At 38.8% G+C, this 17,522-nt stretch overlaps 1 protein-coding gene across 1 annotated transcript in view; it reads right to left on the reverse strand.

Moving 5' to 3' along the window:
• MYO5B (myosin VB) overlaps positions 1–14,489 on the reverse strand; it is a 575,225-nt gene extending 560,736 nt beyond the window's left edge. Inside the window, exon 1 of the mRNA XM_053701104.1 lies at positions 14,123–14,489. Within this exon, the coding sequence (XP_053557079.1) occupies positions 14,123–14,149 (27 nt within the window). The 5' untranslated portion in view covers positions 14,150–14,489. The remainder of the gene's footprint in view (positions 1–14,122) is intronic.
• Between the last annotated feature and the right edge of the window lie 3,033 nt (positions 14,490–17,522).

A 17,522-nucleotide genomic window follows, 5' to 3' on the forward strand; every position in this document is an offset into this window, starting at 1 on the left:
ACAGCTCTGCTGAGAGAATCTACCTCCCTTCAAAGAAGTTTGAAGACCCCTGAGTTCTGTTAGAGATGAACCGGATCATGCAGAAAATACAAGAGTAACTGACTGGAAATTTTTGATGCGTAGCAAAGAGCGCCAAAAACGGCCCCTCCCCCTCACACACAGCAGTGAGAGAGAAACGAAACTGTCATAATCAAAACAAGCAAACTGCCAAGTGGAAAAATAATGCCCAAATATTTATTCACTCAGTACCTCAGAAATGCAAACGATTCTACATTCCAGCAAAAACGTTTAACATGAATTAAATACCTATTAAAAGGTTTAATGTACTTTTACAGAGTAATTCCGGTGAAATACCATCCCCAGAATACTGAAGTGTAGAGTATACATACATGTCATTATAACGGTATGGCAGGATTTTCTCATCAATTCCATTCAGAAAATAAAAACTGCTACATACCTCAATGCAGATTCAACTGCCCGCTGTCCCCTGATCTGAAGCTTTTACCTCCCTCAGATGGCCGAGAAACAGCAATATGATCTTAACTACTCCGGTTAAAATCATAAGAAAAACTCTGGTAGATTCTTCTTCAAACTCTGCCAGAGAAGTAATAACACGCTCCGGTGCTATTGTAAAATAACAAACTTTTGATTGAAGTTATAAAAACTAAGTATAATCACCATAGTCCTCTCACACCTCCTATCTAGTCTTTGGGTGCAAGAGAATGACTGGAGGTGACGTAGAGGGGAGGAGCTATATAGCAACTCTGCTGGGTGAATCCTCTTGCACTTCCTGTAGGGGAGCAGATAATATCCCAGAAGTAATGATGACCCGTGGACTGATCACACATAACAGAAGAAAGACATCTCACTGTTTTGGGAAACGGCAAAAGCGGTGCTAAGAGGGGAGATCACAACTTATGCAATTAGAATAAATAAAATTAGCAGAAAAAGAGGGGACCTACTTCTACGCCAACTCCTAAACGCTAGAAATCAATACCTTAGACACCCGACAGACCAAAACAGACTAAAATACAGAGACATCAAGACCCTCTGAGACACTCATCTTATTCAGACAGCAGGCAGAGCCCAAACTAGGACGCAGGCTAAATTCTACCGCTATGGGAATCGCACAGGTAAATTATTAGCAAAGATCACCAAACTAACCAGGAAAACTAATACCATAACAGCCATACAGGGACAAGGAACAATATTAACAAAGAAAGAGGATATACATAAAACATTTGTAGACTACTATTCTAAATTGTATAGCCCACAAGTGATAGATGAAAATTTGAAACAAAACTTTTGGAAGGACCTAGTTCTCCCGCAAATAAATGACGCGCAGCTACAGACCTTAAATAAGCCAGTGACCCCCCTGGAGACTATTGGAGCTATTAACGCACTGCCCCTAGAGAAAACACCCGGGCCGGATGGCCTACCAGGGGAGTTTTATAAAATGATCAGGGAAGAGGTAGCGGAGACACTCACTTTAATGTTATAATGAAAGGAAGGGCTGACCTATCAAATAGATTTACAGAGGCGAATGTAACAGTCATCCCCAAACCAGACAGAGACCCACTGCTGACATCCTCATATAGACCAATCTCACTACTCAATTCAGACTACAAACTGTTTACCAAAATTCTAGCCAATAGACTGACAGAGATACTACCGGACCTGCTACACGAGGACCAGACGGGATTTGTTAGGGGTAGATCCTCAGTTAAAAACATGAGAAAATTACAATTAGTCCTGTCACACTACTGGGGGGAAGACAATCAAGAGGGAGACCGGAGGGAAGGAGACGCTTGTATACTACTGGTAGACGCTGAGAAAGCGTTCGACAAGATACTATGGGACCACCTCTTCACAACTCTTAGGAAATTTGGAATTCAGGGCGACTTTATGACAGCCACTTAAGCAGTGTATAATGAGCCCCGTGCAGCAATTCTAGTTAACGGCGAACCATCAAAATCCTTCCCGCTAATGAGAGGCACGAGACAGGGGTGTCCACTCTCGCCGCTCCTCTTTGACCTGGCGCTTGAATCATTAGCAACCAAAATTAGGAAAAACACGGAAGGACTAACTATAGGCAAAGAAACCCTCCATATATCCCTTTTCGCAGATGACATGATTCTATACACAAGAGAGCCTAGGCAGAACATCCCTATTTTAATGCGCATCATAGCCGAGTTCGGTCAAATTTCAGGATACTGTATGAATAAAGACAAATCAGAGCTGTTGTGGCTACGGAATGAGTCGCCATCAGACCCATTGCAAGATAACTTTAAGATTGTCACTAACTCGTTTAAATACCTAGGTATTAATCTCTCTAGAGACCCCAGACAGTGGTATGGACTTAACTTCCGACCACTATTTAAAGAACTAAGACACTCACTCCTAAACTGGACACCACTACCACTGACACTGTCGGGAAGAGTGGGACTAATTAAGATGATTCTATTCCCCAAACTGCTATACACACTTCAAATGCTACCCGAACTCATCCACAAACAAGACCTCCAGACATTAAATAGGGACATACTACACTTTGTATGGAAAGGGAAACGACATAGAATAGGACATAAAAAAAATGACATGTACACCAGAGATGGGGGGACTAGCACTCCCAAATATAGAGTATTATAACTGGGCAGCCTTGGCTAAGTATGTAATGGATTGGTTTTTGGACAGAAATGTCTTCACCAACAGTGAACTAGAGACGGAGCTTATTGCTCCGTGGTCATTAAAAATGCTCCCACATATGACTCGCACACAACTAGAGGGAATAGTGGGACACAATACTATTCTCCTCCATCCTGTAAGAGCATGGTGGAAAATCTGCAGGACCTTTAAAATAACATGCAAGAATACCGTATACCTACCCTTACGAGGTAACCCAGACTTTCAGGCAGGTTTCACCACATTGCCTTTTAGACAATGGGAAACACGGGGACTCTCTACTATTAGACAGGTCCTGACGCCAGACCAGAAATCAGTCAAATCGTTTGCCGAATTACAATTAGAATTCAATTTACCTCACAAACATCACTTTGCATTCCTACAGACAAGACATTATGTACAAAGCATCTTGGGGATGGGAGACATGCCGGACACCAACTGCGAAATATACAAGCTACTGACTCTGACAAGAGGAGGACTGACCTCAATCTCACATACTTACAAAGCACTCCAAACGGTGACTAATAAGGCTACTAGAGACCAAATCCAACATAAATGGAGCACTTGGACTGAACACCCAGTTACAGACCAAATAATTGAACAAAGCGTCTCAAAGGTGAGGAAGGCATCACTATCAAATGACATACGGGAGTCGCATACAAAGCTATTACATAATGCATACATAACACCAAAGATGTTTCACAAATGGAGTCCTGAGACTTCGGGACTTTGTCCAAAATGCGCACACCCAAACCCCAACATAATCCATATGATATGGCAGTGCCCAAAACTCACAAGATTCTGGAACATGGCGCACAAATGGTCAATGAGAGTTACGGGAGGGACCATAGACCTGAACATTCACGCAGTAGTATTCCTCCACACACAGTCGGACACAAACAAACATATGGCGTTTATTCATAACGTCATACTGTTTGCCAGAAAGCTCATCTTCAAGAAGTGGCTAGAGCCTGACTCACCAACACTCACACAGCTCAAACTAGAATTACAACAGCAAATTATTCGTGAACAAGTGGATACACAGGGTGACATCATAAAACGAACTAAACATTTTCTCAATAAATGGGAACCCTTAATTCGCAGCTTAGACTTAGCACATCAGAGACAAATCCTGCACCCACTTAAAAACTCAGAATTTGTTCTCGAAGCCCAGTTAAGAGGCAAATGGAACATCTTTTAAACTACCCAATTAACAAGGGAATAAACCAATGGAGAGACTAAGATGAGAGACAGAAACAGAACCTTGGGGGAGCGCCCTGGGCGGGGGGAAACTTAATATATTGATATATGAAACCTAATAATGAACGAGAGACTCACCCATAATGGAGCTGCAATGACTTGCTGATTGCAAAGGACTACAAAACACTAGAGACTCTTGGAGAACCTTGATCAAACCAATATGTTATCCAAACTATACTGTTATCTGTTGAATTGCTATATAAGGGGAAACTAGTTATAATAAGTTAGATGAGGAGATAAGGAGAATTAGTACTATCTGGAGTAATTATGCTAATAGACATAGAAGAAAATGCAGTGCTGTCTTTGGTAACAATTTTTGTTATTATATTTTGCAAAATTCTGTTGTACATATCATTTGTTGCTTTTTTCAGTGCTGAATATATAAATAATTAAAAAAAAAAAAGTAGGTAAGTTATGAAATATACACGTTAGTGATTTGAAATAGATGGTCAGGTTATGGACAAAAAACTTAAGTTTTGGAATCCTTTAAAGGGGTGTGAAAAAAGTGCTGTTTAGTAAAAAATCTGCTTCAATCAAAGTAAACAAAAAAAAAAAAACAGATTGCATAAAAAACAGCAAACTATTTAATTTCTTGCAAAATAAGCACTGCAGCCCCTGCCCTCAGGAAGATTAGAGAGCTGACATGTTGGTAACATAAGTGGAATTGTATTCTATTCTGAACATGGTGTTTCTCTTGCATTAACTAAACAATAAGGCTTGATTTATCAAGCCCATCAGCTACTTTAGACTGTAGGTTATCACTAGACCATGCTTCCCTACCCTCTTCTCCACCTAAGAGGTAGAGAATTTCCATCTCCCCGGCCTCGTCCAAATGGGGCGATTGAGAGCTCCTGCCCGTGCGTAATTGGCTGTGCGCGGGCAGGGTTGCACAGGAGCGCTAAATAGTGCTCATGTGCGGTATTACATTCTGGCAGTAGATTGCCGCCTGACAGGAGTGAGCTCGGACGGACAGGGGGAAATATGTACGCCCTTAATTGATAAATTGAGCCCTAAAGGGCGTGATGATAAAAGATTCTCCTGCTTGGAGAGGAACTGTAGTGTAGACTGCACAGAGGCTGAACTCGCTGAATGCTAAAATTAAAAGGACGGATCCCTCCAGCACTGCAAGATCTCTCACAAGATTCTAGACAGGCAAATTCTGCTATAATTCTATAAGGCAGTGTTTTTCAACCAGTGTGCCGTGGCACACTATTGTGCCATGAGAGATCCTCAGGTGTGCCACGGCAGACTGACAACAGTGTGACATTTTTTAAACTTTGCTTGTTTTTTACTCCCAGTGCAGGGGTAGTTTGTAGGAGGCATTGCATAACAGCACAATACATACAGTATGTGTGTGTTTGTGTGTATATATATATATATGCTGTATTAGGCTACAATGTGGTGTGCCACAGGATTTTTTAATGTAAAAAAGTGTGCCACGGCAAAAAAAAAAAAGGTTAAAAATCACTGCTATAAGGGGTGTTCTCTGCATTGCTGTATGTGAAGGAGAGACAAGCCCAGTGTAATATAGTTTTGTTACACACACACTGTATTTTATTTTACACTTCAGATTGGATCCTTTCAGTATTATTACATTTAAAGTGAATGTAACTTTTGATGATAAAGTGCCCGGTTTTTAAAAATGTTAATAAAAACAGGGACACTTTAATTCATCAAAATTTACATTTCACTCGTGTTGTGAAAACACTTACCTTTTAATCTTGACAGCCGCTGCATCGCTTCTTCTGCCCGTCGCAAAGCCTCTTCCTGGGTCTAAAATGAGGAATCCAGCTTCCTCCAATCATGGCTTTGAATCAGACACTAATTCCCCCGGGGGGGGGGGGGAAGCCGTGATTGGAGGATGAACGATCCGTCATTTCTGACATAAGAAGAGGCTTGCAACGACCGGCGGAAGCTGGAGCGGCTGTCAAGATTAAAAAGGTAAGTATTTTCACAACACGAGTGAAATTTAAATTTTGATGAATTAAAGTGCCCCTGTTTTTAATCAAATTTTTAAAAACCGGGCACATTATCATCAAAATTTACATTCACTTTAAGCTTTGAACTTTCTTTTTTCTATTTTAATACCTTTAGATTAAGCAGTGGTTTTACAAATTCTGATTATATTTTGAAAGTTTCTGTGTTACTTTAACAAATTAGGATCATACTTTGTATATTTCTGTGCATCTTTTACAAATTTCATTGCACTTTGCATTTGCTCGGTTGCAAACAGCTTCAGAAAGTGGAAGGGACAGGGGAGTTCCCATGGTATGTCTAAAGCGCTTTCACAGTTCTTATGAAATGCTGTAAGCATTTAACACAAGCTAGTCTCACTAAATTATCTTGCCAGCTGTATGCAGGTTATGTTTGAGCAAAATTCACAATACACTTATTTAACCTTTTAACGCCGTTATGCCGTTCTATTCCGTCATATTTACACTGGGCTTTAAAGCCGTTATGACGGAATAGAACGTCATATCAAACGGCTGTCCTGAAGCCTTCTGCGCTTCAAGGACTTGATCGCGGTCTGGAGGGCGTTCCTAGGGTTGTAGGGACGCCCCCCAGATGCGATCCAATAATTGAAATCTCGCGATCGTATGCACGATCGCGTAGTTTCAATTTGTCTACATCGGAACAGGTGTTCCGATGTAGACACTTTAACCCTGTCACGAAAGGGTTAACTGACAAAAAAGTAATAAATACTAAACTAGAGAGAAAGTAAAGTTAAAATTGTAGTGACATTTTAGTTTAATTTGTATCGGCTGCAAACAGACTTTATATCACTCCCAGGTGTTATATTGTTAACTTCTCTTTTCCCTTGGAGAAGTAGAACTAAATCTGCCTTTTTAGAATTTCACTAGGGATCTCACAAGGGCTGGAGGATCATTTTATATCATCTCGTCTGAGCGGAGAGGTTAATATCATCAGGCACTAAGCCAGCAGCTCAAGTTACTCTAGAAGATTTATGACATCCAATCTAGATATGTCTTCCCCAGCCCCTTGTAGGGCTACCACAGGAAGTAATGGGCACTGCACAAATGATACATATTGCAATGATTAAAGGAACCGTATACACCAATTTTCATATAACTTCATGTAATAGACACTACTATAAAGAAGAATATGCACAGAATATGCCCTGCTTAGTGTTTTTTATTACAACGAAACAGACTGATTTACAGTATATCCCTTTTATTCCAACCTCACGTGGCTCTTTCTTTCTCAACCAGTTATCCTTCATTTCTACAACCCCCCTTGACAGTCAGACTCATAAACAAACAACGGAGAAGCACTCTATAGCTTTTCATTATGCATCTGAATGCATTATTTGGACTGTGTTTATATAATGTAGAGACAGCAACTGCATTTGCATTAAAATCAAGCACACAACGCTGCATACTCAGTACATAAACTAAAACAGGAGCAGTTCCCAAACAGTAACAAATGTCTATGGCTAGAGTGTTTAGTTTTCAGTTTCTAGGTAATAAGTTAGTTACCCAAGCAGCTTAGACCCAACAATACATCAGGCCAATCTCCTTAGGAGGGAACATCAAACAAGCTCTGAGTTTTCTTTAAACGTAGATTTTATAACAAATCATAACGTAACTATTTAAAGAAAAATATTAACCATGCTTTGCTGCATGCAGTTCGTATGATTAATGGTACGGCAGTTGTCTCACTATGACATTAAATGTTAAGTATTTTCACATTCCTTTAACTGTACAGAAATTGTTAGACAGTCCCTAACAAATCAGAGTCGAAACTGTTTAGTTACTTCCTCATTCAGAGCCTGCACCTGCCCGTCACTGTCTCACCTGTTCTGTCACAGCTAATTTGCATGCCTAATCTCTAGCACTGTTTAACACTCTGGCTGCCAGAGAGGGTTGTATCCCGGTGTGTAGAAGTGCACATTCTGTCACCTAGTGCAGTGTTTTTCAACCAGTGTGCCGTGGCACAGTAGTGTGCCGTGAGAGATCCTCAGGTGTGCCACGGCAGACTGACAACAGTGTGACATATTTTTTAAACTTTGCTTGTTTTTTACTCCCAGTGCAGGGGTAGTTTGTAGGAGGCATAGCATAACAGCACAATACATACAGTATGTGTGTGTTTGTGTGTATGTGTATATATATATGCTGCTGTATTAGGCTACAATGTGTGATTTTTTAATGTAAAAAAGTGTGCCACGGCAAAAAAAAAAAAAAAAAAAAAGGTTAAAAATCACTGACCTAGAGTGTTAAAACATCAATTACTGTAATTAACTAAGTAGGCTGAAATCATGAAAAACAGCTATGTTTAATCCAATAATTGCCTGGAGACATAATGCCCCTAGGCTAGTTATGAAACCCCCTAGAGATGATAGTATTAATATGCTAGTACAGAAATATAAGTTATTGGTAGACAGGAACCAGGAAACCCTTTATTCTCAAGAACATGCCAATTCAAAGGGACTGAGTCTACGGAAGAGCAGATCTTCTGATCTTGTCTTGCTACACACACACATACCCATAGATTGTAATATATTATATATATATATATATATATATATATATATATATATATATATATATATATATATATATACATACACATATATATATATATATATATATATATATATATATATATATATATATATATATACACACACAAGCACTTTCCATGCACTCACTCCTTTAGCCGTAGCTTATCCAGTGCCTGGGTGACTCCTTAAATCATATGTATAAGAACCTCCAAGAAAGGGCACTCACAGGACTGTACAGTAGAAAAAAAAAATATCTTTATTTCATATATTCATCATATAACAATGTGTAAGTCGACGTTTCGGCTATGCAAGTAGCCTTTTTAAAGACAATCAGTATCGATTACAACAGCAACACAGCGTTGCCTATGCCATCTCTATATGTATACCCAAATGCCAGTACCTGGGTACTGAAACTGTAATTTACAATTGCTAGAAGAAACCTAAAGGTGCAATTTATGATACATTTAATTCTATGCAGCTGGTACAATAAAGCAGTCTTGAGAACACTGCTTCTTAACCTCTCCGCCACCTCAAGGGTTAAAGGCCGACTAAGCACAGTAGAAACAATAAATTCAAAATAAAAAGACAATGCAAAGTTTGAATTTCACATAAGTAGTATATTTTTTTCTGACAAATTTCAGTTAGCGTCATTTTCCTTCCCACTGCATCATGTGACAACCATCAGCCAATCATAAAATACATATTTGTATATTCTATGAATCCTTGTACATGGTCAGTAGGAGCTGTTGGTGTCTCGCAATTGGTTGCGCCCGAGCTTATGCAATAATAACTGTGTGCAATTAATAAATGGGGGCTCATGTATCTACCCCTCTTTTTGTGATTAGTACTTTCAGAAATGAATTGTGGAAATATACTTAGTTTATATACAGTAGGCAGATAATCCGGTTTACAGAAGTGAGTTGGACAAGATAAAACTGTACTTGTATTCAAAGTTAAAAGAATAAACTGACCACGTTCAAACTGAAGTCACTATATTTAAATAAAAAAATCTTTGTAACAGCAGTCAGAAACATTTTATTTTACAGCCATTTACATTATGCAATACCCCACAAGTGCAATGAAATACTGCACAGAACGATAATTCAGGGATGAACAGCATATGGAAAATCTTTCAGTAATTTTATTGATGCTGTATAATTTTAATTCTGTGGTAGATTACAATGTAGCTATGAACCGATATACCTTTAGAAACTAGCAATTTATTTTGTTAAAAGGACACTGAACCCAAATTTTTTCTTTCGTGATTTAGATGAAGCATGCAATTTTAAGCAACTTTCTAATTTACTCCTATTATCAATTTTTCTTCGTTCTCTTGCTATCCTTATTTGAAATAGAAGGCATCTAAGCTATTTGTCTGGTTCAGAACCATGAAAAGCACTTGTTCAATGGTGGATGAATTTATCCACCAATCAGCAAGAACAACCCAGGTTGTTCACCAAAAATGGGCCGGCATCTAAACTTACATTCTTGCATTTCAAATAAAGATAGCAAGAGAACGAAGAAAATTTGATAATAGGAGTAAATTAGAAAGTTGCTTAAAATTGCATGCTCTATCTGAATCATTAACGAAAAAAATTTGGGTTCAGTGTTCCTTTAAGTCAAAATTAAAAACTTTTGTGAATCAGAGCAGCAATTTAAATAACTTTCCAATTTACTTCCATTAACAAAATGTGCAGTCTTTTTATATTTACACTTTGAGTCACCAGCTCCTATCGAGAATTCACTGAATATAGGTGTATGCATTTTGTGATTGACTGATGGCTGTCACATGATGCAGGGGGTTGGAAATAGCTGAAATATGTCACAAAACAAATCTAATGAATTTCAGACTGAGTGCTATTGCACTGTCTTGTTATCATGCAAATCTCTGTATTTATTGGTCTTTTTAAGCAATGAAAATAACGTGAATCAGAGGCGCACTACATCGGGACAAATCACGTAAAGCAGTGCTCATCAAAAACATTTATTAGCCAAAACTGAAGGGACGGTAAACACCTGGAGATTTTGTACGACAGGTTTAGTAAAACAACTTTTCAATATACTTTAATTGTTTCTTTTGACCCTTTTTCATGTAACTTTGCTCTGAAAAGTGTGATTTTGCAATTCCCAGAATTTGAAATGTATCCTGCAGACTTTGAGGCTAAACCCGCTACACATATGTCCATAATTAGCTTTAACTGATGCCAACTGCAAAACAATGCATTGTACACTAACCTAATGACAGTGGCTAAGTGCCTTGCTGTCTACAGACTCGAGCACAGATTTGCTCCTTCAAATAAGGATGGAGTTTGGCTACTGAAAAAAAAAAACAATTGCAGTAAAAAATATTTGTATTTGTTTTAAGAATGTTTAGATTTGGATGGTATGTTATTCTTCAGCAACACATTGAAAATGTCTTGTAATTGCAATGTGTTTATGGTTCCTTTAATTAAAAGATCTGAAGAAGCAAAATACTTAGCACTCTGTTTCTTATGTTAAAAAAAAAAGTAAATGATTTATTATTATGGCACTTTCAGGTCAATATATTGAAACAGCTCTTCATATCTCAACTGCACATATTTTTAGAAAATTGTGATAAGCTTCTCAAACATGTACAGTCACATATTTTCCATATGAATCCAAAGTAGGAAGGCAGCAAAAAGTGGTATTCAAAGGTTTATTAAGCATTTAAAACAGCAACGTTTCGGGAGCATGATTAAGGGAGGTTTGCTCCCGAAACTTTGCTGTTTTGAGTGCTTAATAAACCTTTGAATACCACTTTTTGCTGCCTTCCTACTTTGGATTCTCTTGGATATCGTTATGTCTTTGTGGTGACCTAGGTTGGCGTGCAGTGGCCTGTTCTGGACTGAGTTTGTTCTTTTTTCCATATTTTCCATATGCCTCTACAATCTGTAATATTGTGTTCAGCTATATAAGAATCCATCCTAGGTGGAATCTATGTTCATGGTCTCATTTGTTAGCGCCAATTAGAAATGGCTGTATATAGGTTTGTACTCAAAGCTAACCAATCAATGGGTACATTGTTATAGGTTCAGGCAAATTTAACCACACACCAGCAGTGCTCTGCGACTCCATGTAATTTTTCCCATTATTATGGCCCTTTAATGTTCATCTTAAAATACCAGTAAATACAATAGATTTGCATAATCAATAAATACATGATAAAAAGACAATGCAATAAGACTTAGTCTTTACTTCAACTGAGTAGTAGATTTTTTTTCTGACAAATTTCAAAGATATGTTTATTTCGACTCCCACTGCATCATGTGACAGCCATCAGCCAATCACAAATGCATATACGTATATTCGGTGAATTCTTGCACATGCTCATTAGGAGCTGGTGACTCAAAAAGTGTGAACATATTGCGCACATTTTGTTCATGGAAGTAAATTGGAAAGTTGTTTAAAATTGCATGCTTCATCTTAATCATCAAAGTTGAATTTTGACTTGAATGTCCCTTTAAGGGGCGATTGCAAAGTAAAAAACAAACAAAAAGGTTTACTGTTTATTTACTTGGGCAGAGCACAGCATACGTACAAATAAGTCATTCCTTGCAAATGTATGACAATTAACACTACTGATTAATTGTGGATGCTGCAACAAAGACGAGTATAAAAGAATTCCTCATCATACCCCTCCACACACAGTATTAACCTTAGCGATGGTTAAACACCTTGAAAAAAAGAGGAGTTAAACACATAGGTAATGGGCCACTTGGGAGCTAGCAGTATTGTAGCACCAGAACAGAACTATTTAGTAAGATGTTGTCAGACAGCAGATAACACAGCTTTTGTTGTGCAAAGATAACCAGTAATGGGATGCTATTTAAAACACGTTGTGAAGCAGAAAAATTAGATTTTCAGAACTCAAACACTAAATCAAATATATTAGAAAGTTTATTTCAATAAATACTGATTGGTTATTGCAAGGATTGTGCAAGTCGGTAAAACAGGAATTACTCATTTAATTTATGCAAACAGAAAAAAATCTGCTGCCCAATATCATACTAGGGTTTTACACCTAGCTGAATGCCAAAGTCATGGAATTAATTCCAGTTTAATTTCCACTCTGAAAGAGAAGAAAAACCAAATGTCAAAGCAGCCCCCAGCAGGAAAATAATACAGTGTAGGCAGAAATCAAACAGAGAACTAGGTAAAATGGTAGCTATCAATGGGGAAGAGATATAGGGTCTGGAGTGCAAAAGAAAAATGCAAGAACATGCACAAATATGACTGTGACTTACTACTGTGCATCTGCACAAATTCAACTGATACCTGCAGTACCCAAACATACAGAAAAGCACAATATTACCCCAAACCTGCAGTAATTTAACTGTGACCAGTTATCACAAACAATTCAGCATTTCACCTGTTATAACCAGCATTACAATAAAGTAATAGTTACCAGTAAACTCAAATAATACAGGAATACAACTGACTAGTAACCCCCAAACCACCTACATTGCAAGTTGCCTGTAACCCCAAACAACTATAGATTGCAATATAAATCAGTGCCCCAAACACCTATATATTACAATAGCCATCAGTAACCCCAAACATTTATAGACTGCAATAGTGATATGTAACCACAAATACCTAAAGGTTGCAATATAAATCAGTACCCCAAACACCTATAGATTATAATAGTCATCAGTAACCCCAAACACTTATAGACTGCAATAGTGATATGCACCACCAACCACCAATAGATTGCATAAGTCATCAATAACCCCAAACACTTATAGATTGCATTAGTGATTTGTAACCCCAAACACCTATACTGCAATTGTGATATGTAACCACAAACACCTATAGGATGCAATATAAATCAGTATCCCAAAAACCTATAGATTACAGTAGTCATCAGTAACGCCAAACACTTATAGGTTTATAATAGTGATCTGTAGCCCCAAACACCTATTAGTTGCAACAGTCACCAGCAACCCCTAGCACCTATAGATTGCATTAGTCATCAGTAACCCCAAACATTTAGACTTCAATAGTGATATGCACCCCCCCAAACAACAATAGATTGCATTAGTCACCAATAACCCCAGACACATAAACTACAATAGTGATATGCACCCCAAACACCTATAGATTGCAATAGTCATCAGTAACCCCAAACACTTATAGATTGCATTAGTGATATGAAACCCCAAACACCTATAGACTGCAATAGTGATATGCAACCCCAAACACCCATTGATTACAATATTGACCCCTAACCCCAATCACCTATAGATTGCAATACTGACCACTTACACCCTATAAAACACCTATAGATTGAATACTGCCCCATAAAACACCTATAGATTGCAATACTGTTCACTTAACCCACTAAACAGCTATATATTGCAATAGTGACAACTACCCCACAAACACCCATATATTACAATAGTTATCAGTACACTCTGTTTGTCACAATAACCCCCAATCCCAGAACCACTGGCAATGTAACCAGTAACCCTGATATCTATAGCACTGCAATAAAGCAGCTGAGCCATTATGTACATCACTGTAGTCATCATCATTACCCCCAAAGTACAGTAACCCCCATATCTGCAGTAAATGACACCGGCAGCACAGCTCAGGTGCCCAGTGAGGGGAAGTTGCAGTACTGAGGTTATAACTCACCCGGGTATACAGCTCATACACCGACATTCTCTTCTGCTTCCGCCGGCAAAGTGATCCAGAGAAGCGCGTCCACTCACAGGTGCAGCCCGGGGGCCATGTACAAGGGGGTCAGATCCGCTCTGCTCCTGGTTGTATGTCCGGTTAGTGTGCGCTGTGCTACACCGGTGCCCTTCTGTCCGCTCTCTGCCCGGACACTAGCGCTGCTTACCCAGCTCCCAGGCGACCTTTAGCTCGGGCAGACTCGGGGCGGTGAGCTCAGCTTGCTCCACCTCACGGCGCTCCCTGCTCAGGTATGGGAGGAGGCTCCGTGGCACCAGTATCTGGGCGACCGAACGAGGCGCAGGGTCCCCCGCATGGCCCGCGCTTTTAGCAGAGTTTCTGACCGCCCAACCGATAAGCACAACGCTATATGGAACCGTGTGCTGGAACATATGGCTGTGCTCATATAGGAGCTGCAATAGCACATATTATATACAGCTGCACTAGTACCTATTGTATATAAACACGCTGTTTTGTACTTGGCATAAATAAATATTACATCATATAGTAAAGCATTATTATTATTATATTGTGTGATATTGGCCTTTTTCTGCACAGGTCAGTACTTTATAAGTTTGGGCTCCTCGGGCTGGCTCCTGTGCTGTGTGCGGCCCCTGCTGGGCTGGCTCCTGTGCTGTGTGCGGCCCCTGCTGGGCTGGCTTTGTATTTCTATCATTATTACAATATAATGTACAGATCAGACACCGCAGACTGCTCAACAGAGACACCTGCTGGATGCATTGTGTTAAAACATTCTGATCTATGGGATATTTCATCTGACAGTTTATACAGGAATACAGTGTACCACAAAGAAGCCTATTCACGTTAGGTCAAATTTCGCTAAATCAACTGGATATTAAACCCAAGTTTCCTTTCTTTCATGATTCAAATAGAGCAGCAATTTTAAGCAACTTTCCAATTTACTCCTATTCTAAACATTTCTTTGTTCTCTTTGTATCTTTTTTGAAAAAGCAGGAATGTAATCTTATGAGCCGTTCAGCACCTGGGTAGCACTTGCTGTGCTGATTGGTGACTAAATGTAGCCACCAATCAGCAAGCGCTATCCAGGGTTTCTGAACCAAAAATGTGCCACTTCCTATGCTTACATTCCTGCTTTTTCAAATAAAGATACCAAGATAATGAAGAAAAATTTTTAATAGGAGTAAATTAGAAAGCTTCTTAAAATTGCTGCTCTATTTAAATCATGAAAGAAAAAGTTTGGGTTCCGTATTCAGTTAAAGGGACAGTCTACACCAGAATTGTTATTGTTTTAAAAGATAGATAATCCCTTTATTACCAATTCCCCAGTTTTGCATAACCAGCACTGTTATATTATTGCACTTTTTACCTCTGTAATTACCTTGTATCTAAGCCTCTTCTGACAGCCCCCTGACCACATAACTATTTATTATCTATTCACTTGCATTTTAGCCAATTAGTGCTGTGTTGTGCCACCTCTTAACCTTTTAATGCCGTTATGCCGTTGTATTCCGTCACAACGGCACTGGTCTTTAAAGCCATTATGATGGAATACAACGTCATCGCAAATGGCTGTCCTGAGGCCTACTAGGCTTGCAGGATTTGATTGCTGTTTGGAGGGCGTTCCTAGCGTCTTAGGGACGCCCCCAGACCCAATCCCATAATTGAAATCTCGCAATCTTTTGCACAATCGCGTGATTTCAATTTTTCTACATCAGAACGCTGTTCAGATGTAGACTTTTTAGCCCAATCATGAAAGGGTTAAATCACTCCCTGAGTGTCAGCACAATGTTATCTAAATGGCTCACATGAACTAAGAGTGTGATAAGAGGCAGGCTTCAAGGGCTTAGAAATTAGCATATGAGCCTACATATGTTTAGCTTTCAACTAAGAATACCAAGAGAACAAAGCACATTTGATGATAAATGTAAATTGGAAAGTTGTAAAATTACATGTCCTATCTGAATAATGAGTTTAATAATAATACGTTTAATTTTGACTAGACTGTCACTTTAATTTAGCGAATATTTACCTAACGTGAATAGGCTTCTATGTGGGGTCACATTATAATTGCAATAAATACAATTAGTATTGCAATAAATAAAAAGATGATTTTTGATGATAAATGTCAGCACAAAACATGTAAGATGTAAAGTGAGTAATGAGTTCACAGTATTCTGTATTAAAGGGAGAGTAATCTCAAAATTAAACTTTCATGATTAACATTAATGCTGCAATTTTAACAACTTTCTAAATTACTCCTATTATCTAATTAGAGGCTAGATTTAGAGTTCTGCGGCCAAAGGGGTGCGTTAGCTATGCGTGTATTTTTCCCCCGCACCTTTTAAATACCGCTGGTATTTAGAGTTCACAGAAGGGCTGCGTTAGGCTCCAAAAAGGGAGCGTAGAGCATAATTTACCGCCACTGCAACTCTAAATACCAGTGGTGCTTACGGACGTGGCCAGCTTCAAAAACGTGCTCCTGCACGATTCCCCCATAGGAAACAATGGGGCAGTTTGGGCTAAAAAAAACCTAAAACCTGCAAAAAAGCAGCGTTCAGCTCCTAACGCAGCCCCATTGTTTCCTATGGGAAAACACTTCCTAAGTCTGCACCTAACACCCTAACATGTACCCCGAGTCTAAACACCCCTAACCTTACACTTATTAACCCCTAATCTGCCGACCCCGATATCGCTGACCCCTGCATATTATTTTGAACCCCTAATCTGCCGCTCCGTACACCGCCGCAACCTACATTATCCCTATGTACCCCTAATCTGCTGCCCCTAACACCGCCGACCCCTATATTATATTTATTAACCCCTAATCTGCCGCCCCCAACGTAGCCACCACCTACCTACAATTATTAACCCCTAATCTGCCGACCGGACCTCACCGCTACTATAATAAAGTTATTAACCCCTAATCCGCCTCACTCCCGCCTCAAAAACCCTATAATAAATAGTATTAACCCCTAATCTGCACTCCCTAACATCGCCAACACCTAACTTAAAGTATTAACCCCTAATCTGCCGACCGGACCTCGCCGCTACTCTAATAAATGTATTAACCCCTAAAGCTAAGTCTAACCCTAACCCTAACACCCCCCTAAGTTAAATTTAATTTAAATCTAACGAAATAAAATAAATCTTATTAAATAAATTATTCCTATTTAAAAATAAATACTTACCTGTAAAATAAACCCTAATATAGCTACAATATAAATAATAATTATATTGTAGCTATTTTAGGATTAATATTTATTTTACAGGCAACTTTGTATTTATTTTAACCAGGTACAATAGCTATTAAATAGTTAAGAACTATTTAATAGTTACCTAGTTAAAATAATTACAAAATTACCTGTAAAATAAATCCTAA

Source organism: Bombina bombina, chromosome 2 (genome assembly GCF_027579735.1).
Source record: "Bombina bombina isolate aBomBom1 chromosome 2, aBomBom1.pri, whole genome shotgun sequence".
Classification (NCBI taxonomy): domain Eukaryota; kingdom Metazoa; phylum Chordata; class Amphibia; order Anura; family Bombinatoridae; genus Bombina; species Bombina bombina.